We start from the raw sequence: 22,337 nt of genomic DNA, 5'->3' as shown, positions 1-22,337 counted from the left end.
CTGGGATTTCACACCGCTCGCAGTTATTTGGGCAGCGGCCAAGGTGAGAACGAGCTGATGAGCGACTGCTGCCGAGGATCCAGGGGAGAGCATCACTTGCTCCCGCCCTGCCAGGGCCTGCCCCCTTGGTCCAGTTTGGACTGGGGAGAAGGGGGATGCTTTCAGGTGGGAATGCCCTGAGGGGGGTGGGTGTTTGCACATTTGTCCAGCAGCTCCTGCCCATGGGAAGGGTGCAAAGGCTCCCACCAGCACTGCCCTGTGCTCAGGGCTAGGGCACTACCATCTCCTTACCCCTGCTGTCTGTCTCTGCCTGCTTTGGAAACTGCTTGTCCCCTGGAATATATGTGATATCTGCAACCCGAGGCCTTTCAAGGGAAAACAAAGCCACGTAGGAGAGCATGGAAGAACACAGCAGCAGACCAGAAGTTCATCATGCTCCATCAGGATGCAGTCCCTCCAACTTGTCCCATCTTCTACTGGAAATGTGACCCTGCTCCCAGTGTCCAGCTGGGCCATGGCGTTGCTCACAGCATGCAGACTCTGCTCATGCATAGGGATTCTCATGGCAAAGCCCCACAGTGGCCACGAGAGTCCACGGACACCTCACAGCCTGGGTGTGTGGATGTGGAGCAGCCAGCAGTGATGGATAAGACATAAAATCCCAGCGAGAGCCAGGCCATCACAGTCCCAGCCCCTTTCACAGCTTCTGCTCTCACACACTTCACTGCTTTATTTATTCCAAAAGATCTTTAGGAAGATGAATTCTACCCAAAAGCACCCCTTGGGTTTATTGTGCCCTCAGAGACTGTGTCTAACAGGGTGATGGCACTGCCAGGGCAGCAGGAGTAATTCCAAGTTTTCTGGACAAGGGGACATTCCCAAACCTGGGGGTGAAACCCCCCAATCCCCACATAGAGCCACGGCTGGGAAACTGCAAACCCCAAACTCCATTTCCAGGCAGCTGGATGCCAAACAACCCAGTGTTTATTGCAGTGCTCATCATTTGCCTCGGGTTTGTACAGGTACATTCAAAAATAAAAGGTCTGTGTACCTCAGCTGGACACAGACAGGCTCCAACAACAAACGGGATGTGTCGGTGATGGAGTCATCTCCCAGTCCTGAGTGTAGGAGCAAACAGTCCTGCTACCAGCTCAGGATCTCTGTGCATGGAGTTGGAGCCTCAGGCATGAGAAACTCCAGCTCTGCTTTCAAGTATATTCAGTGTGAACCCACACGATCTCTCTGGCATCACATCTCACCACAGGGAAAAGCCCTGCTGGCCCCAGAGAGCCACATCCCTCGGGTCTGCCCCAGCCTCGGGGGAAGATGACAGGTTTGAGCAGCTGCTGGAGCAATGTGGCAGCTTGTTTTGGCTCAGTGAGCAGGGAGAAGGCTCTGGGGAGCTCAGGCAGCTCATATTTACATGGTACCATTAGAAAAAAAAAACCAGCTTGGACCCCACAAAGTCACCCTGGCTCTACAGGGGGGTCAGCAGCCTGTGGAAGTCTGGTGCAGCCAAGGGGTTCCTGATGTTCAGGAGCTGCACAGCTGCCCATGGTGCTCTCACACTGTCCCAGTTCCCAGCCTGCAAACCCTCCAGCCAAAGCAGCTCTTGGCCAGGAGGCTGCACCTCAGGTAGCTGCACATCCCAAACAGACCCCTCCAAACCAAACCCACCACACAGAAACACACACAGTGGTTTAAACAGAAAAGGAAAATGAAAAGAAAGAAAGAAAGAAAGAAAAAACAGATGTATGTAAGTCCCACTGCCCTGGGCCAACCATGCCTACTCTGTAAACTCCCCCTGTCCCAAAAAACAGGGCAAGCCCCAAGGCAACACATCCCTGGCCCTGCAGCACCCAGGGAAGGCACAGGTTCCAAAGCACCAACTCCAGAACCCCTCCAGGTCCTGGATAACGGGAGGGGTCTGGCTGCCACTGCTGAATTGCATTATTTGTTGGTTATGTAGCTTTAAGTTCATGTACTTTCACAGATAGGGGGCCCACAGGAGAGGCAAATCAAAGGGGTGAGCACATAGGGCAGGGTGTCAAACCCCAGCCAAGCCCTGGCTACCACCTCTCCCTGTGGGTTTACATGTCCAAGTGGGGAATTTTACTGCTGCAGCCAGCAAGTCCTTGGGCCAGGAGGGCAGTGGGATCCTGGACAGCGTGGGGACACACAGCAGCAGGGTTCGATGGCCTCTGTGGTGTCAGCAGTGACACACCCAGCTCATCCCTGGGGCTTTGCCTGGGGTGGGCCAGCACCAGCTCCCACCCGGGACAGTGGGCACAGGCAGGGAGGGGATGCCAGGCTCTCCCAGACGCTGGGATGTGTCTCTGAGGCCAAGAGCAGCAGCAGCAGCTGCTGTTTTCTTGTGCCAGACAGGTCCCTGAAGTTCAAGGCCGGACTGGTACAGGCTCAGCGAAGCAAAAATGAGACAAACAAGGGAGGAAGAGGCTGTGGGCACAGCTATGCCAAAAACATCCCTCTTGGAGCTGCCCCTTAGTCTACACCCTCCATTTTTGGTGGCCAACTGCAGCTTCCCAGCAGTGGTGGCTGCTCCCAGAGCTCAGCAGCCCCTGCACTGTCCCCTGGCAGAGGTGCTGGTACAGCTGTGTGTGCTGTGACCCTTTTGCAGCAGCCAGGCACTGAACACCTCTCTGCAGAACCAGGGGAGTGGGACTGGCAGCACACTCTGTCCCCAGACATCCAGAGCTGGGACTGTGGTGGAGCTGCAGAACAAACTACCCTGTGATACAGCTCGTGGGCACCTCTTACAGCCTCCAGTGCTGGTTTTGGCCAGGGTAGAGTTCATTTTTTTCACAGTGGCTTGTATTCTGTGAAGAATACAAGTGGCTTATATTCTGTGAAGAAAATGAACTCTACCCTGAAACCAGCACAGCTCCCCAGCCTTTAACAGCAACATCGCCCCAATATCTCCCCTTGCAGTATGTGAGAACTGCAAAGAGCATCCATGGGTGTGCTTGTGACAATCCTCCACCAACACAACCCCAGAGCAGGGAGCCTGGACAGCACTGCCTGCTCTCCCTGCCCTCCCAGCCACCCCCATCCCCAGATCCAGGCACTGCCAGTGGGAAAGACCTCCTGAGGCAGCTCCTTGGGATGAAACCCTGCAAGGACTACACAAAGCACACGCATGATCCCTGACCATAACGTCAGGGATCATGGATGGAGAGGGAGGTCTCCATCTCTCGGAGGATGGAGAGCTGGTCTGTGCCGTGCAGTGCACCAGGCAAGGGCAGTGACACGCTGAGGGTGACCTTGTCCATCAGAATCGCTGGGCTGGCCCTGTGGAGGTGCAGAGGCAGCACAGAGACCCCATGAGCCAGTGGGAAATGCCCCCAGCCAGGCTGTCAGGTCCACAGGCACAATCCTGCTGTTGCTCCCTTGTGGCAGGGCTGGCTTGGGGTCTGTTTCTCAAGTCCAGGTGACTGTGGCGCTTCAGCTCACCCTCCTCTTCCTCTCTGCAGCAGGGACAGCGTCTGTCTGTCTGTCCATCCGTGGTTCTGGCCTTCAGCAGGACTCCACAGGGACAAGGCAGGTGGCTGCAGCCCCAGGTGGCTGTAGGGGCTGGGTTTAGGTGGCCTGGCCGGGCGGGAGGCGTTTGCTGTCCAGAATGGCCCTCCAGTCATCAGCCCAGGAGTGCAGCCGGCGGCTGGGGGGCTTCAGCTGCAGGTGCTTGTTGTGGCAGGCAGTGAAGAGCACGTGCTCCCAGCTGGGGTTCTGCTCTGCCCCTGCAAAGAAAGGAAGGTCAGTGGTCTGGACAACTCTGTGAGACATTGATTTCACTCCAACATGAAGACCCCGAAGTTATAAAACCTAAACAGCATAGAAAGACCAACACCCATCCCTGGCTGCCTCCAGTCACTCCTTCAGCCCTCACCTCTTACCTATTATATCAGGTCTGTCATCTATAAGCAGATCAGCAGAAACCACTGTCTTATCTCGTGTCAAAACAATCTGCTCAAGAAATTCAGGGCCAAAGTGCTTCTCCACCCAGGCATACTGGAAGGCAAGAGATGGCTGGTGAGCTCAGGGAAGGCTGATGAATGGGGCAGGGGGGCCTGGTGGGCTGGAAGCAGCCCTGGCCCCCACACAGGGAGGATCTCTCTCTTAATAAGTTCATTAGTGGGAGGGATTTGGATGCTGCTGGAGTAAAAGTTCCTTGAAAGTCAAGCAGCTTTTGATGTCATGATCAAAGACTAAGACCAAGAGCCTCAGTGCGTGCAAATGGGTGGAACAGGTGAATTTTACAGCCAGAGGCATGCAGGGGTCAGACACCTTTCACTGGGCAGCATGGATGGGAGGGGGAGCTGGGATTTGGGCCTGCTCACCTTCTCATAAGGGCAGTACCGGTACTTCTTGATGGGGCTCGTGCAGATGAACACATCAGTGCTGCCACGAGGAGAAAAACAGGGGCAGAGTGTCATTCTGGGCCAGAGCAGGCAGCAGCCCAAAGCCAACCCCCCACCACACACAGATCAAACAGATTTAAGAGATTAATCCCGTCTCACAGAATCCCACAGCAAAACCGTGATCCCCTTTTCACAACCTTTGCTGGGAGCAGAGCTAAAGGGAAGAGGCTGCACATGGCTGATGTTCTAGGTGACTGCTCCAGGAGTCAAAGCCCTCTCTCCCCTCCCTTCCCTGATGGCTGGGAGATATTTATTTTTAATGCTGTTGTTGTATCAGCACTTCCACCAAGAGGTGGATGTGAAGACACAGCTGTTCCTCTGTCCATCCCCACACGCCATGGGCAAGTTCATACTCACTCTGCCAAATTTGCCATTTGCTTCACAGCTTCCACAGCCCCAGGGAGAGGGTCCAGCTCGATGAAGAAGTTCTTGGATTCCCAGATGCTGATGGCTTTCTCCTGTGAGGGAAAAGCAATCAGTTACTGCACTTCTTGTAATTTTTCCTGCATGTGCATCCTCCTCACCCTTTGCTAGGACAGAGGATGGGACAGGGAGAACAGTGGAACCACCAGCTCTGGTCCCCTTCTGCTCACCCCCCTGGCCTCTGCGGGTGCCTCTGCTCCCCACCCACCAACCTGCACCCACCCCATACAATTCAGATGTGAGATGCTCTGGAACAGGCTTGGTTTTGCCTCTGCAGCCCCAGACACAGAGGGAGCTGCATGTTCCTGTGAGGCCAAACACCAGAGATTACCCAGATCCAAACCAAACCCCTCCAAAGGGAGGGATCCACGTGGATCCAGCTGATGTGGGCTGGTGGCCCTGCTGTACCATGATGCTGTTCAGGCACAGATGCTGCCTGGCCTATTTGTCTCCATGAGATCACTTAAAATAGCAGCCAGGCTGCTCTCCCAGGAGAAAAGTGCATTACAGGATGAACCACACGTCAAGATGAATGCAGATGCTCCTCCTCAGGGATGCCTGGACAAGGTCTAGCAGGCAAATAGAGCATTTCCAGGCAAGGATTTGAAACACAACATCCAGGACAGCAGCCTGGGTGCACTGGGATGGCACAGGGAGAACAGAGAGGAGACCACAGGGAGCAAACAGCAGAGTCTAGGGGCTGCCTGCAATGGGTCCAGCACAGCTCTAAGGAACAGCAGCCCCTGCACAGCCTCAAACAGGTGAACAGATCATCAGGTGCCAAGGAAAGCAATTATTTTGCACAAACCCTGTGTCCAGGAGGAGGAGAGCTGGGAAGGAGCAGAAGCAGCCCAGCCCCAGTGTTGTGATGCAGCTGAGGAGCTGCAGATGCAGAAATGCCTCCAGGCTCATGGCAAGAACAATCAGCATAAAAGTTTGCCACAGGGCCACACATTCAAACTCCAGTTGCTCTGCCTCAGACTAGGGAGCAGTGATGTTTTATTTTTAAGATATTGTCTGTAGCTGCACAAGAGACACCTGAGAAACGCAGCCTCATGCAGCAGAGCACTTCAAACTGCACTGAAGTGTTTTCTTACAAGCAGCACTTCCGCAGCTATCCCACTTCCAATTATGTCAAAAAACATTTTGCAATCAAGCTTGAAGAGGGAATAACTAAGCTCACCTTGAGGAAAAGACCCACTCCACTACCTGAGCCAGAAAAATTCCCTGTGGCACCATGACCAGCATGCTGCCCAGCAGATGGAAAAATCCCCCAGGCTGGGAATCCCACCATGTGCCAGGACAGACCCTCAATCCCCACAAGAAATTTCCCTGCCTGTCCAGGGCTCTCCATCCTTCCAGGTCTGTGTGCTCAGGGCATTGCTGAACTTCCTCCCTTTCAGAGCTGGGACCTGCAGCTCATTGGACTCTTTGGCTCCTATTTTCTGGTCCCTGAAGCTCTCTGGTCAGAGACTGGAATGGCCCATTTGTCTGTAGTCGTGGAGCAGCTCCTCCTCACTTTAGCCTTGCCCTGAAACCACGGGGAAAACCAGAACTGCCCTGAGGTCAGTCTGTGCAAGTTTTGCTACTTGCTCAGCCCAAGGTTTTGGTGGTTTTACATGATCACAGCAGACACAAGATGAGCTCACTTCATTTAACATGTCCAAAGTAGTTACGATCAAGAAAGAAAAAAATTGTTATCATGTGTTACCCCTGCTAAACTTCAAGCAGCTGCTTTACTGCACGAATGATCTTCTGCACCTCCCTTTCACTATTCCTAGCCAGAAAAGACACTTTATTCCTTCAGCTCATCAAGTTGTTTAGGACTTTGCCCATGGGAGAGCCCTGGACCTTATTCCCACTCCCTTTCCTGTAACCATCATACTCCTAACAACGAGAACACTTTTATTTACCACATTTCAGCCCGTGCAACTGCAATCCATGGATGAGACCACAGACAACAACTCCCTGCAACAGTCGGCCTGTTGCTGAATGATAAATTACAACATAGAGAGAGCTTCTGCTTTTAAGCTTTAATTATTAAACCAAATATAATAACTTCTGGCATGGGAGGGCTTGGGTAGTTTTAATTTTAAGCAAGCCCTCAAGTGAAGCATCAATTGCATGGTTTGTTCTGAACTGCTCTGCTGCATCCCACCCTTCACACTGCACTTGAGGAGCTAAATAATCCATCTAGGAATACTACAAATCCACATGGCTAGAAAACCCCAGCTATACAATCTAGGGTTTTTATATAAGACAGATGTTCTGAAATATTCCCTTTCCTTGCATGTCTCCATCCAGGCATGCAGAGAAAAAGCCCATTAGGCCATCATATCAGCCTGGTCTAGTAGAAGATGTCCCTCCCCATGGCTGGGGGTTGGAATGAGATGGTATTTAAGGTCCTTATCAACCCAACCCATTCTAGGATTCTAAGAAAGACACCGATGTGCACCAAAAAAGCTGGATTTCTGGGGAAAAGAAAATGCATTGCTGGAAGCCCTCCTGTGCTTTCGTGGGAGCTTTTTGGTGGCCCCCACAACCCTTCCCAGCACAGCCCCGATGACGTGGGGGTCAGAAGGTCCCTGAGGGCCAAGCTCTGGCCACAAGAAGCCCACGCGTGGAGCCGGGGGAAGCACAACTCACACTCAGCTCGGGTCCCAGGCGCCCGTACTGCTCCGACACCCAGAAACCCCTCCGGTCCTCCAGGGCAATGTAGGGCTTGTCGGGGTACCTGGCCCTGAATTTCTTGAGGAAGCCTCCCTCGAAGTCGGCCAGCACCCCGTCCATGTCCACCAGCACCCGCAGAGCCCTGCGGGACCCCGCGGCGGGGCCGAGCCCCCTGCCCAGCCCGGCCAAGGGCCCGCAGCGCCGGGGCCGCAGGTGCAGGAAGCAGCTCAGCAAAATCATTGTGGAGACAGGGGATGGGGGATTTGGGGAAGGGGGCTCAGGGGAGGGAATGGGGGATTTGGGGAAGGGGGCTCAGGGGAGGGAATGGGAGGCTCAGCGATGCAGATTCTGGGCAGGGGATGGGGGTTTGGGGCAGGGAATGGGAAAGGGAATGAGGGGCTTGAACAAGGGGATGGGGGCTCAGAGTAGGAGGCTCAGGGAAGGGGATGGGGCCTTGGAGCAGGGCAAGGGGGCTCGAGGAAGGGGACGGGAGCTTGAGGAAGGGGACGGTGCTTCGAGCCGGGGATGGGGACTCGAGGAAGCAGATGCAGGGCTAGGGGCAGGGGGTAGGGGGTAGGGGGCAGAGAGCAGGGGCTAGGGGGGCTCTCCAGGCAAAGGGGCAAAGCCTCTCCAAGCCTCTCTCTCAAGCACGCAGCGAGCCAGCGGGCAGCCCTGTCAAGCGCATCCCTCTGCAGCAGGAGGAAGGAGCGGAGGGGGCGTGCAAGCGGGAGCAAAGGGGCTGCCGGGGGGCGCGGGGGGGGATGCAAAGGCCCGTCCTGGCCCCGCCGTGTCCTCCCCCTCCCCGCCCCATCCCTCCCCGGCAGCGAGCGCGGAGCGGCGGCGGCGGCGGCGGGGCCGGTGCCCGGCGCGGAGCTCGCCCCGACCCGGCAGTGCAAAGCCCAGTTCCTCTTCCCGGTGCCTGCCGAGCCCGGAGCGCCGGCACCGCCTTAAAGCGGCACAAACGCCCTGCGACAGCGCCGCGGCTCCGCGCCGCCCGCCCGCCTTAAGGCTGCCCCAGCCCCGCCGCCCTTCCCCTCCCTCCTTCCCCGCCTCAGTTTCCCTCGCTGCCAGCCTTTGGGATACCCACTCCCTCCCCATGCCCGTCCTTGCCTGCAGGGGTGGGGGGTACATTTGGGGCACGCTTAAAATGGTGATTTTCTGCATAAAATGCGCTCGTTTCGGTCAGTTCTTGCGCCGTGTGACAGCTCTGTCCCCACGCCTGACAGGAACCCTTAAAAGCCAATCCCCAAACCCTAAAAAAAGCACCCACTGCACCAAGGTTCCATGTTCTGACCAAAGACACCAAAGATCTGCTCAAAAACCACTTTGGGGATTAAAACTGATGAAAAAGAGGGAGTTCTCCAAATGGTACTGACAGGATTAGAGCTGGGAAATAAAAGATTTTACTCGACAGCAATAATAAGGTTCCAAAATATTTATTTTTTCAAGTCCAGAGTGTTTTCAAGTGGAATGTGTTGTCCTTGTTTCATAGAGAGGGCAAATTTGCTGTTGGGATCGGGTGACCTGGGGAAGGTCACGGAGGGAAGGAAGGGAGAACTGGCTGGACACGATGATCTCAGCTGCGGCTGGGAGGGGAATGTGTGAAGTTCAGGTCTGTGTTGAGCTTTCACTTGCACCGCAGGCGTTTTGCTTCCTGCGAGGAATGGGATTTCAACACAGCTGGATGTTCCTGACTAAGCAGGGAGGGAATACATGCGAATTTATGGCTCCCCAGGGCAGTGGTCGGGGCACCAAGCCTGACAGAGTTCAATTGGGTAATGCTCTCAAGCACAGGGTGGGATTTCGGGCTTGTCCTGTGCAGGGCCAGGAGTTCGCCTGGACGATCCCTGTGGGTCCCTTCCAGCTCTGGATATTTTACGATTCTGTGATCTCCACTGACGCTTCCATCATCTTCATGGATACCGAACGACCGACACATTCCCTGCCTGCAACAGCTCGCGAGGGATGGAAAATACAGATCCAAAATGTATCAACCTGAGGGATTCAAATCCTATTCCCTGGTACCAGAGCAAACATCACGCGATCAGACGACACCTCCACACTGAGTCCCCGCCAGAAGGGACGAAAGGGATGAAACCTCTGCTGGGGCAGAGCAGCCATTCGGGTGGGCTTCACCCCCCGCCCCGCGGGCAGCGGGAGGGACCGGCCACCGGTGTCGGGGAGGGCCCGGTGTCGCTGGGGTCCCCATGTCGCAGGGGTCCCTTATCACATGGGCCCTCGTGTCGCGGGGGGTCCCCGGTGTGGCGGGGGGTCCCCGGTGTCGCGCGGGCCTCATGTCGCGAGGTGCTGACGCGCCATGACATCACCAACCCCCCCCCCCAGCGCTGCTGAGTCACGGCCCCTCCCGCGCGCCGGACGCGGGGCCGGCGGTTGCCATAGCGACCGCGCTTCTCGCGAGAGGCGGCGGAAGTGGCGCGCGGGCGGCGGGCGTCGCGCGGCCCCCGCGGCCGCCCCTCATTGGCGGGCGGCGGGCGGCGGCTCCCGGCGCGCGCCGCTCCCCCCGCCCCGCCCCTCAGCGCGCGCGGCCGCGGCGCGAGCCGCCAAGATGGCGTCAGCCCTGGAGCAGTTCGTCAACAGCGTCCGGCAGCTCTCGGCCCAGGGTGAGGGGGACGGGGCCGGCCGGGGGGACCGGGAGGACGGGGCGGGCCCGCGGGGCCGCGGGAGGACGGCGAAGACCGAAGGAGCTCGTCAAACCGCGCGGGTGACGGCGCGGCGGGCCGGGGCCTGCCCGCTCGCACGGCGCTCCCTCAGGCGCGGGTCTGGGGTGCTGCACCCCCGGGGCTGCGGGGCCCGCGCCGGGGTTAATTCGGGGCAGCCCCGAAGGGATCCCGGCGGTGTGACAGGGCACGAGGGACCGGCGGTGCTCTCACGGAGCTCCGTGGTTCTCTCAGGGGGTGGTTTCGGTAGCAGAGCCCGCGCCGGTGATCCTGCCAAAATCTGAGCCTTTAAAATAGGGGGAGGAGCGAGCATCGCTAAGGCTTTAACTGGGTTTTTGTGACCCAGCCTGTTACCTCCCTAATGAACGGGCAAGTTGTGATAAGTGTGATTTTAAAATAAATTTCTGAATTGTCCAAGTGTCCGTGCTCCACATTTCCAGGCAGAGCATGGACAGAGTCCCGCCCCGCCACGGAACTGTGTGACAGATCTGAGACTGTAACCACGTGCTCACAAAGGGTTTTAATAATCACAGTTAGGATTCCTTAGTTTCACTGCCAAACTCCTAATTTTACTGTGTGTGGGCGCAGCGTTTCCTGGTTCTTGAACTTTCCCACTGAGTTGATGCTCTTTGAAATGTGTTCTGACTGGTCGGTGCTGGGATGTTTCCTCCCACAAGCTGATGAAAATTTGATGTTTCCCACCATGGCCCCAGGTTTTATCTGTGGTAGTTCTTGGGTTGAGCTCCAGCTTTCTCTTACTCTGGTTTCACTTAATAAATAGAAAGTATTTTTACTTCAGACATAATTTATACCTTCAAGGTGTGGGTACGCAGCAGATGGAAGATGGATCTTTGTTCTCCTGTAGTTGAGCTGGAGAACTTTCTGTCTCAGAGTTTTGGGGATGCAGAAGGTTCAAGGTGATTTGCTTTATGGAAGTTCTCCCATTAGGGATGAGCCAGGGAGATGTTCTCTGTGAGACAGTCCCAGCACAGGAAGGACATGGACCTGGTGGAGCAAGTCCAGATGAGGCCACCAGCATCACTGGAGGGGTGGAGCTGTGGGGAAAGGCTGTGAGAACCTGGATTGTTCAGCCTGGAAAAGAGAAGGCTCTGGGGTGGCCTAATCGTGGCTTTCCAGTATCTGGAGGGAGCTACAGGAAAGAGGAGGAGAAACTATTTATAAGATCTGGAGGGACAGGAAAGGGGGAATGGCTTCATAATAACAAAAGAGTAGGATTAGATTGGATATTAGGAAAGAATTCTTCCCTGTGAGGGTGGGGAGGCCCTGACACAGAATTCCCAGAGAAGCTGTGGCTCCCCTGGATCCTGGAGGTGTCCAAGGCCAGGCTGGATGGGGCTTGGAGCAGCCTGGGATAGCAGAAAGCTGAGATTTGGGATGAGATGATCTTTAAAGTCCCTTCCAACCCAGACCATTCTGGGATTCTGTGAAAGTGAATCCAGAGCCAGGCAGGCCGCTGGATGTGAGAGGAGGTGACAGAAAGGGACATTTAGTTGGGCCTGGTACTGGAATTTCTGCTTAGACTGGAAGTTGTTTGGTGCATGTGTGTGGTAGAGGAATAGATTACAGAATCCCAGAATGGTTTGGGTTGGAAGAAACCTTAAAGGCCATTTCTTTCCAACCCTTGCCATGGACAGGGACACACTCCACTAAACCAGTTTGCCCAGAGTCTGTTGGGGTTGGTTTTTTCTATTTGTTTGGGTTTTGTTTTGTTTTGTTTTGTTTTGTTCTGGTTTTTTTAGGGGAATGCTAAGTGATAGAACTGTAGAAGGGGTGGATTTCTGGAACAGGGAGGACAGCAGAACTAGGGGTTGCAGTGCCTGAACACCATTATCAAAGCACAGAGAGTTTTACAAGCCCCATTCCTTCCCGTGCTTAAGCCTTTTTTAATTCCATACGGAGGAGAACAGTTTTGGAAGCAAGTTTATGGGGTCTAGTCCCCCTCTTGGAATTTTTGATCCCTCTGTCACTTCAAAACTAACATTTCATTGCTAGAACTTCCTGCTTTTCCTTTCTCAGAGGAAAAGGCCAGAGACCTGAGGGTAGTGTAAATCTCTCTGAATGGAGGCACTATTCCTCATTTTATGTAGACTTTTGTTAAGGGTGAGAGAACCTCTGTTTTTTTCTCTCTAATCTGCAAGGATTGAACATTGAAACAATACTCTGCTTGAAACAATACCCTGCTTCAGAAGGACGTAGTTTTTATTCATTCAATTAATTCTGGGGGAGGAAGAGTTTGAAAGCAGTTCATGGGAATGGATCTGCTTTCTTTCTAAGGGTTTTGGGGCTTACCATACCTTCCTCATTCAAAGTAGTCACTTTCTGTGCTGTGTTCACAGCTCACAGCATATAGAATAACATTGCAGTTTTAATTGTACAAAATAAATTTAAGGACAGGTTTTTAAATACTTTTGTTGTAGGTACTTACTTGTAACTTTCATGTCTACGTCAAAAAAATGTTTATGAGCAGACCTGAAAGTTGGGTAGTGCTTCAGGACCAGCAAGGAACAAGCTCTGGTATTTGTTTTATTAAATAAAAAACAAACATGTGGTGGGTAGAAAATTAATGCCTGTTTTATTAAAGAAAATTAAAACTCGAGGTAATACTATTATTTCCTGAGCTTACTTGGGAAGCAGGTTATGATGTGGTGTGGGAATGGGTGAACGTTCTCTAATTGGGCTTTGACAACAACACTTTTTATTTTTCAGGGCAAATGACCCAGCTTTGTGAACTGATCAATAAAAGTGGAGAGCTGCTAGCAAAGAATCTTTCTCATCTGGATACAGTGCTCGGTGCCCTGGATGTACAGGAACACTCACTAGGTGTTCTTGCTGTTTTGTAAGTGTTGCGTGCTTTTAATTAAATATTAAAACACCAGGCAATGAGCTGAACTGTCAGCCAAGCAAAGTGTTTTATTCTGGCCCTGGCACAGGGTGCCCAGAGCAGCTATGGCTGCCCCTGCATCCCTGGAAGTGCCCAAGGCCAGAGCTTGGAGCAGCCTGGGACAGTGGAATGGCAGGGATTGGACCTGGATGGGCTCTAAGGTCCCTTCCAACACAAACCATTCTGGGATTCCATAAGTGTTTTTCCATATGTATTCAGGAAAAAGATATAGAATGAGCTTTAAAGACTTTATTTTCAGGGCATTAATGCACTGAACTATAAGCATGGAGCAAAACGTTTTGTTCCAGTAAAAACCAGACTTTTATCATGGGTCTTGGGTGTTTGTCTTTGGCAACACTGAGGCTCTTGCTGCTCTCTGGAGTTTAAGATAAAACTTAAGTTGCCTTGGGGGTGCTGAACTAAAGTAAAGATATTTAGTCATGAAGTTCAGATGGGCTGTATCTGACTTCAAGGGAACTATCTGCAGGTTCCACTGCTATTTTAAAATTCTCTTTTAAGGGAAAGATCAGAATTCTAGTACTTCTTCTACTACTCTTCTAAAACAACATATTGATAATACTGAAAATGATCTTTGCCATTGTAGTTTGCATTAATTTAGAATTATGTTGTGCACAGAAAGGTGTTTTCAGATGTTGTTGTGCAGCTACTGAGGAAATCCTACACCATGTCTCATAAACACTTTGGATTTGTTTGCAAGCACCTACATGCAGAGACTTAGCAATGAAAATGAATCTTTGTTATGAACCTCCAAGCAATAAATGCTGAGCCTTTTGTTTCTTTATTTCAGGTTTGTGAAGTTTTCTATGCCCAGCATCCCTGACTTCGAAACGTTATTCTCACAGGTGCAGCTTTTTATCAGCACTTGCAATGGAGAACACATTAGATATGCAACAGACACTTGTAAGTTAAGCCTAATTTCAGGCTTGATTTAGTTTTGGATAATTTGGTAATACTGATTTTTCACTGAGGTGTTTTTGTTTGTTTTTTACTGTGTTTAGTTGCTGGTCTGTGCCACCAGTTAACAAATGCCCTTGTGGAGAGAAAACAGGTGAGCAAGTATCATCTAGTACAAATAAACTACTCCATACCCAAAGGGGGTGTTACAGCCTCTTACCCCATAAAGATTTGCCACTAACTTCACATCAAATGTTTCTGTACATCTCCTTAGTTATAAGTTTACTGAAAGGTAATGAATCAAACTCAAAATTGGAAAACCTAAGGAAGATAATTTGTGGGGGGGAGAAAAGTCACCTAAAAACATATTTTCCCACATTAAATAGGAGATCTGTAGTACCAAAAATGTTCTTCAGACAATGTGTGCATGAGTAGAGGAGAGAGCTGCAAGGGTTATTAGCACTGGTGAGTCAGTGATTTTAGTTTCAGTGTTATTCTCACTGGTGTTACAGAATGTTCTTAATTAAAAGCCTTAAAATGTGCAGGAAGCTTGATGAAGAAATACTTGACCAGTGGTTTTATTGCTACAATCCTGACTTTTTCACTTTGGTGAAGTCTTGTCTAAGGCAGACCAGATTTGATCTCAGCTTTTAAGTGGAGTGAAATGAGAACTTTGTCTTTAGTGTTTGTTGGGAGTTTAGGTGGAGTCATGGAATCAAGGAAGGATTTTTTATTGATACAGATTACTGTTTTCCTGGTGAGATTTGCTTTGTGGAGCAGAATTGTTGACTTCATCAGGAGAAGTTGTATAGCCAAGGTTAATTTTATTTTCCAAGAGTCTGCGATGTCCCACAAAAAGGGAACCTCAGGTTAACTATTACTTAATGGAACCTGTCAATTAGTGTTATTTTTCATTTGTAAGTGTCAACATAAGATCCAATGTGCTGCCATCTATGAGAAATTATCTGAAAGAGATGTAATTTCTGACAGCCCCTGCGAGGAATTAGCATTCTCAGACAAGCCATAGACAAGATGCAGATGAACACAAACCAGCTGACCTCAATACACGCAGATCTCTGCCAGGTAAGGGGATGAGAAGGGCTTTTTGTGAGAATAAAAGCTTATAAAATACCTATAAACCTTCAAGGAAATGCATGTTCGCATATTGCAGTGTAATAATGGATTTTTGTTTGGTTTGGTTATATCCCAGTAGTAAATAATATAATATACTGAAATGAAATCTGAACTGATTAATTACTAATTTTAAATGTTCAGTGCATGTCCTCAGATCTTTGATTTTGTTGATGACTTCAGAAAGTCCTTTGACATCCATTCTCTGTGGGCTGAAAGTCACACTGAACTTATCTTGGGTGGCATCAGTGTAAAATCCAGCTACTGTCTGCTCAAGTCTGACAAAAGACGTGTTTGTCTCGGTGTCTTTGGCCTGGATTTGTATTTCTGTCTCATTCTTGGCTCCTGGGATTCAGGGTTGGACAGGAATGTTCAGAGCAATATTTAGTGCTGCCAGCACAGTAGCCTGGCAGTCCTGGAGTCTCAAACAGATTTGTCAGAGTGTAATTTCTTTAGGAGTCAGATAATTTTATAACAGTTCATAACCTGTATTAAAGCTTTTCAACCTGTGTTACTCCACTACTGACATGCTCTGGTTTTTAACTTGTGTGAGAGTGATATTTATGCAGTAGTAGTAATTAATTTCATTTCAATTCCTTCTCATGGAAACTCGAATGGAAATGGCTAATTTATGAAAACCTGATTTATTTTCTTGTAGCTCTGTTTGTTAGCAAAATGCTTTAAACCTGCCCTCCCGTATCTAGATGTGGACATGATGGATATTTGTAAAGAGAATGGGGCATATGATGCGAAGCACTTTTTATGTTACTACTACTATGGTGGGATGATATACACTGGGCTAAAGAACTTTGAGAGAGCACTCTACTTTTATGAACAGGTAACTTGAAATGAAATTGTAAATCTGCAGTGTGATGTCTGGAAAGGCAAAAGTAGATGGGTAACAGTGCTGAGAAACACAGCACCTTTGAACTGGCACAGGCAAAATGATCTTTGGAGGTGTTTTCCTTTAAGAAAGTCTCTCACAGCTTCATTGCACGATGAAGCTGTGCAGCTCAAAGGGTGATGTTAAATTTATCTCACTATAAATATTTTTCTGCTGCCTGCTTAAAATTGCAGCACAGAAACAGGTCACAGGCTGACACACAGTTGTGTGTCCTTAAAAAATAGTCCAGTGGTTTTGCTAAGACCTTTGCTGCTTTATTGAGAGGAGTTTTGCTTATTCAAGGCTGTTATATTTGCTGGTTTTTGCTTTATCAGGGAAGGAAATAAAAATAGTAGAACTGGGAAAGCTTTGTGTGTGAGGGAAATGCTGTGAAACGTGCAAAAGAAATTGCAGCATTTTTCCTTTTTGTAAATGAGGGTCAGCTCTTGAGTAGTTCCATTACAGTGAACTAAAATCCCTTTTCCATATTCTGCAGAGCTCTGATAATGTAATAGCTTTATAAAATCTCTTTGAGGGTCTGTGTTAATCCAGGTTCACAAGTAGCTACAGGTGATTTCTGATACACCTTTAGATATATTCCAAGGAAAGAAGTTTTGATTCTATCTGAGCAGGTGTATTTTAAGACAGGCACCACTGTAATGTGATATGTTTTGAGTAGCTTGTATAAAATTTCCCTTTTTTTGCATATGTCTGGATAATTAATTTTGACAGAAGTTAGTTAAGCTTCAGTGCTGAAAGGAGAATTTCATATCTCACTGTATCCTTTCTGCATGCAGCTTGAAATTGAGTTTTTTGCTCATGCAGTAGCTACCAGTATCTACCAGTAAGCAGACTAAATTTCTGTTCTATTTCTTTCTCTCTTGCCTAGGCAATAACTACTCCAGCCATGGCAGTCAGTCATATTATGTTGGAATCATATAAAAAGTATATCCTAGTTTCTTTGATACTACTTGGTAAAGTTCAGCAGCTACCAAAATACACTTCCCAGATAGTTGGTAGATTCATTAAGGTAAGTATTGCAAATGCATCTAAAAAATAGATCAACAAATCTGGATTTGTAAATGTGTAACAGTGGAAGATGTCCCTGTCCATGGCAGGGTTTGGAGTGAGATGAACTTGAAGGTCCCTTCCAACCCAAACCATTTTATGGTTGTGTGATGTCAGTGATGCAGGTTTCTAAAATCTGGGAAAACTTCAGTGTTGAATAGTACTAATCAATATTCCTTTCGCTGATACTGCACATTCCTTTATAGCTTTTTATGTTAGAATTTTAAAAATGCTCACATTTCAATTGGCTTTCAAGCTGCAGTGTCATTATGAAAAGATTTGACCTGTCACTTCTGTAAGCATTCAGATTAGGAGGTGTGGGGTGGGAGACAAAACTGCTACTGAGAGAGTTCTGATCCTAAGTAACACACTTCTAAAAGTTAGTTCTTATTTAACACCGAGTTTGTTGATTTGTGAGCAAATTCTAGAGAGTTCCCGAATTCTTCTAACTTCAGAGACTAATAAACAAGTTCAAAACATTTTAAGGTAGTTCAGGTGAACTGGTTTCACCTTCTGAGTCTCTGCCCTGTGTGGTCAAGGATGGATGTCTCAGAGGGCAGAACAAATATAATGGATGGGCAATTACTGGCAATGCTTACCTCAAACTCAGCTGGTCAGTTGAGAGAGTTTTTTCACACTGCTGTGAGTAAAACTGTCCCACAGAGGTCCTGGAGTGATGTTTATTAAATATTACACTGCAATGTACAGATTTAGTGTAGGAGGGGCTGTCATTGCCATAAAGCCATGTTATGGGCACCCTGTCTTTTTTATGAGAAATGCCCAAGCTACTTAAATTTATTTCAATGCCTGCATGGCTTCTAATGTTGGAGCACTGAATAGGTTTTGTGAGGCTTCATGAACACTGTTCTTTAAGAAGGGTTCTCATTTTTCTGATTGCAGCCTCTTAGCAATGCTTACCATGAATTAGCACAAGTTTATTCAACCAATAAACCCTCGGAGCTTCGAAATCTGGTGAACAAACACAGTGAAACCTTCACAAGAGATAACAACATGGGGCTGGTTAAGCAATGCTTGTCATCTCTCTACAAAAAGAATATTCAGAGGCTAACCAAGGTAAGAGAAACCGGGAGCAGTTTTCCTCTAAGAGTTACTTCTAAAATATATTCAATTTAGAGCTAATTGATAACATAGTAATGTGGCAGAGAAATTACTAAAACTGAGATTTTTGTCTGAAACAAAGGAGACTGTAAAGGAAAGACTGTAAAGGAAAGACTGTAAAGGAAAGCAAATCAGTTGGCTGCTTATGCATTATTTAAAAGGTGATTCAATCTGTCTGTTGGGGGTTGCCCATGGGGTTTTTGTAGATAATCAAAAAAGTGAGCGGTGCAACCCAGTGACCTTCATCCCTATTCAAAAAATAGGAAAATTGAACTTTACAGGCCACTTCATTAGAAAAGAGTGAGTGAATACGACAGATTTTGGAAGAGTGTGGAATAAAAGCAAAACCAGAAGCACTGAAGTGATTTGCTCCTTCAGCTGAGAGATCAGATTAATCCTGAAAGGTGATTGGGAAAAGTGGGTTATTTTGGCAAGCTCAAATGATATTTGTTGCACTAGGAAAAAAATCTCATAAGGATCTTTATATATGCATCTCTTGAAGGAAATTCAAGGGGTGGAAACTCACCTTTTTTGTGTAAAAAGTTGAGAGAAAGAGGTTGGATATGGTCTGATATAAAATAAAATAGCAGGAATGAGTAATGACTCCATAGGTGCTCAGTGTAACAAATTAATGTCTGGAGGAAGAACTGACTCACTCTCATGAGCCCTTTAATAATTGTGTGTTCCACTTGTTCCTTCCCATCAGACAGTCAGGTTTCATAGGCCATGAAGCATCAATGAGAGAATCTTAAACAATCAATTTTAACACTTTAAAACTTTCTGAATTTCAGACATTTTTAACATTGTCATTACAAGACATGGCAAGTCGAGTGCAGCTGTCAGGGCCCCAAGAAGCAGAAAAATACGTCCTCCACATGGTAAGACCTCTGACTTGGTTAAACTATCCCAAAATTAGTGTTTGGCTTGGCAGTACATGTCCTGAGCAGTTCTTTTTCAGGGTGGAGGAAATGCTGGCAGTCTGCTGTGGTGTTGAGACTGTTCTCAAAAAAATCTAAAAAGCCTTTCTTCATGTAAGATAAGGCAAGAATTGTGGGTTTGGGAACCTGTGGGAAATAAGAGCAACCAAATTAAAGACAATTTCAAAGAGTCTGTGTCTTGTAGCTACCTGAAATTCTGTTTTCTTGGTGATAACTTCTATTAAACCCTTTGTCATTTCAGATAGAAGATGGTGAAATCTTTGCAAGTATTAATCAGAAAGATGGTATGGTCTGTTTCCATGATAATCCTGAAAAATATAACAATCCAGCTATGCTTCATAACATTGATCAGGAGGTAAATCTTTTACTGCTTTTGGAATTCTTACCAAAGAACCTTAGTCTGTAATCAGAGAGCTACTGGCAGAAGCCAGTGTAGTTACTAACTTAGATATAGAGAACAGTAAATCACTATTTGACTATTTCACAGTATTTTCATGGGTTTTAGATTAATACTCTGTCAATGTGTTCTCTATTGTGTCCTGCACAGCTTGAGCAGACTCCAAGACTGCTTGCTGTTGGTGATGGAAAGATTCTTGAATAGATTAAAAGATTGTTTTTAGGGTTTTAAATTTCAAGAATCACTTCCATTGGTTCTCAATAACCTGCCCATAGGTTAAGGTGGTTGAGCCTCATGGGACTGTCTATCAATGGCTTTAAAAAGGTCTGTTGGGAAGACATGGATCAAAGGAAGGGAATAAAAATTGCTCTGACCCTTTTGTTTGGGAGGTGAGGGATGAGAACATTTTGCTGTGGAACTTTAGCGGTGGCAAAAGTTACTTGTTCTGCATGGCACAGCCATGAAATGTCTTGAAGATCAGGTACAAGCTGGGTGAAGTAATCAATTTCATACATATTTTTAAGATGCTGAAATGTATAGAGCTTGATGAACGACTGAAAGCCATGGATCAAGAGATCACTGTGAATCCTCAGTTTGTGCAGAAGGTAATGGATTTAATGCCTTGTAAGAGATTCATTCAGTGCAGTGAGGATGTTGTACTGAATGTCAGTATTTACAGTGTTATTATGACACTTCATTAATAATATGTGCATAAACATCATGACACATCGTAAAGAGAATTTATTATTTTTAAAGGTGCTTTTTCCTAATTAATCCTGCAGTGATTTCAAACAGAAAATTAAGTGCATGTTATTTCACAAGCACTTTATTTCTTACCTGGTCACTTGAAAGAACTGTCTTTCTGAAGCCTGCAGACCTGTTTCTGAACAGAGCTAACTCTCTCCCTTTCAGAGTATGGGCTCTCAAGAAGATGACTCAGGGACCAAACCATCCAGTTATTCTTGAAGTTAATGTTGCTCACCACTCCGCTTTCAAGTAAAAGCTTATGAAAGAATCACGTCTGGAACAGGGCATTGAGGAGTTCCACGAAGAGAGCAGAGAGAACTGAGCTTTGCTTTTCACCTGGACATTAAGAAAATAAAAGAACACCCTCTCAGTACTGTATAATATCAGAAATATTCTCTGCAAAGAAAAAGGAAATCTCAAAAGAAACTTGAAAGTCTGTTGTGGATTTATTTATCTTCAGATTAACATTGTTAATGCATTAAATAATCTACCTTTTGTTTTAAAGGGTTTGAATGTTGCCGTGTTTCTGTAGCAGTTCTCTTCTGCAAAAAAAAAAAACGTGTTATTCAGGGAAGAATACAAACTAGTGTTGGTTCACTTGCAAGATAATTACTGGTTCATTATTCTGTATTTAAAGTTGGCTCAAAGTGCAGATTTATCGTATGTGTGGTGGGAGCAGAGGGGTGGAGTTCAAGCAAATCATAATGTAGAGAATTTGCATATGCCCAATGTAGCTGGTGTGTCTGTTAAATGAGGAAATAAGAACTGTTCTTCCCAAAAGGACGAGGGTGTCAACGTGTCCTTGTAAGGAAGTTTGCTGCAAAGTAGGAATCTTATATGGAAAACATACGTGACAGCTGTTTATGATTTTAAGTTTCTGGTACAAAATATCTGCTAATATTATTTGCTCTTAGATGAAACTTCTTAGACCTAAACAAAAGGATATTTGGAAGACGTTGGTGTTCTGGAGGATTCTAGATAGGAAGTTGTTTATACTGAAAGAAATTTAAATGTTTGATTCTGTGCAACTGGCATTCAACAGGCTGAGAGTTGCTTTGGTGGAAACCAATATTTCTGCATGGAACATAAATAGAATTCTATACAGCTCTCAAAATGCAGGATTTTATTCGGCTATAACGTGTTGGAATAGTACCTGGTTTTTAATTTACTATTTTAAACTTTAAAACTTTCTTATTGGATTCTTTCAAGTGCTTCACCCCTTAAATCAACAGGCTGTTTAATTTTCTGTTGTTCTTGTGTATCTGAAGATTCTCACTGTTCAAACACCTTCCTGTCAGGCAGAAATAAACCTGTCATCAAATCAGAAAACAAGAAGCTCAGCAGCCACTGCTTCCTACTCAAACACCTGACCAGGAGCTGCTTGGTCCTGCTACCCTGCCAGCTTGTTTCCTGGGGGGAGCTGAGCATTCCTGGCTCTTGCTGTGTGAAGTTTGTATTTATTGAGGTTACCTGTGGTTGAAAATATTCCATTTGTGCTTCCAGTGCTGATACAGAAGTGTTGGGGTTTTCACTTAAAACCGCAGTTTCAGTCTAGCAGAGCCTTTGTGAGAGCAGGGTGCTGCTTTCTGGTCAAGAGAGGTGTCCCAGGCTGTGGTTGGTGATGAAGGATGTTTTTGAAAGTGTAAAATAGCAGTTTAGTATTGAACACAGGGGAGGTCCATAGTGTGAGCAGCTCATCACTTCCTGCCAGAGAGAATTCCATTGGGACAACTTTTATGTCTGATCTTTAAGCAAAACCTTGGGGTTTTTCATAACTCGCCTTATGAGCCTTGTAACTAGAAGAGATCTATGATTTTAAAGGTTTTTATCCTAATTAATCCTGCAGCGATTTTAATGCTGAACATGCTCCATTTTCCCCTCTGGTCCCATGGAAGTGTTAAATGAGTAATTAGTGATGCTGTGCCTCGAGCCCAAAACAGGGTGGTTGTCACTACCACGTGTGGCACTCACAGAAGGGACTGCAAACAACTGACCCCAAACCCCACCCATGCAGAAATGTGCCTGGTTCA

At 47.6% G+C, this 22,337-nt stretch overlaps 2 protein-coding genes across 3 annotated transcripts; one reads left to right on the top strand and one right to left on the bottom strand.

Annotated features, from left to right (window-relative positions):
* Nucleotides 1–962: 962 nt before the first annotated feature.
* NT5M (5',3'-nucleotidase, mitochondrial) lies at nucleotides 963–7,814 on the bottom strand. Its single transcript, XM_063414235.1, has 5 exons — nucleotides 7,506–7,814; nucleotides 4,794–4,894; nucleotides 4,356–4,416; nucleotides 3,912–4,026; nucleotides 963–3,755 (listed from the first exon to the last, which is right to left on the bottom strand). The coding sequence occupies exons 1-5, from the start codon at nucleotides 7,767–7,769 to the stop codon at nucleotides 3,598–3,600; spliced, it is 699 nt and encodes a 232-aa protein (XP_063270305.1). The 5' UTR covers nucleotides 7,770–7,814; the 3' UTR covers nucleotides 963–3,597.
* Nucleotides 7,815–9,991: 2,177 nt separating this feature from the next.
* On the top strand, nucleotides 9,992–21,642 carry COPS3 (COP9 signalosome subunit 3). Of its 2 annotated transcripts, XM_063414152.1 has the most exons (12): nucleotides 9,992–10,150; nucleotides 12,935–13,064; nucleotides 13,918–14,030; nucleotides 14,129–14,178; nucleotides 15,015–15,107; nucleotides 15,814–15,993; nucleotides 16,928–17,068; nucleotides 18,007–18,180; nucleotides 19,017–19,103; nucleotides 19,405–19,518; nucleotides 20,085–20,165; nucleotides 20,473–21,642. In XM_063414152.1, exons 1-12 carry the CDS (start codon nucleotides 10,096–10,098, stop codon nucleotides 20,524–20,526), a joined length of 1,272 nt encoding a protein of 423 aa, XP_063270222.1. In that variant the 5' UTR covers nucleotides 9,992–10,095; the 3' UTR covers nucleotides 20,527–21,642. The 2 variants fall into 2 exon arrangements, with proteins under 2 accessions (XP_063270222.1, XP_063270223.1); XM_063414153.1 differs by lacking the exons at nucleotides 9,992–10,150; nucleotides 12,935–13,064; nucleotides 13,918–14,030 and having other exon boundaries at nucleotides 14,947–15,107.
* Nucleotides 21,643–22,337: the final 695 nt, after the last annotated feature.

This window comes from Prinia subflava, chromosome 17, assembly GCF_021018805.1.
Source record: "Prinia subflava isolate CZ2003 ecotype Zambia chromosome 17, Cam_Psub_1.2, whole genome shotgun sequence".
NCBI lineage: Eukaryota > Metazoa > Chordata > Aves > Passeriformes > Cisticolidae > Prinia > Prinia subflava.
This window is presented reverse-complemented; position numbering and strand designations above follow the sequence as displayed.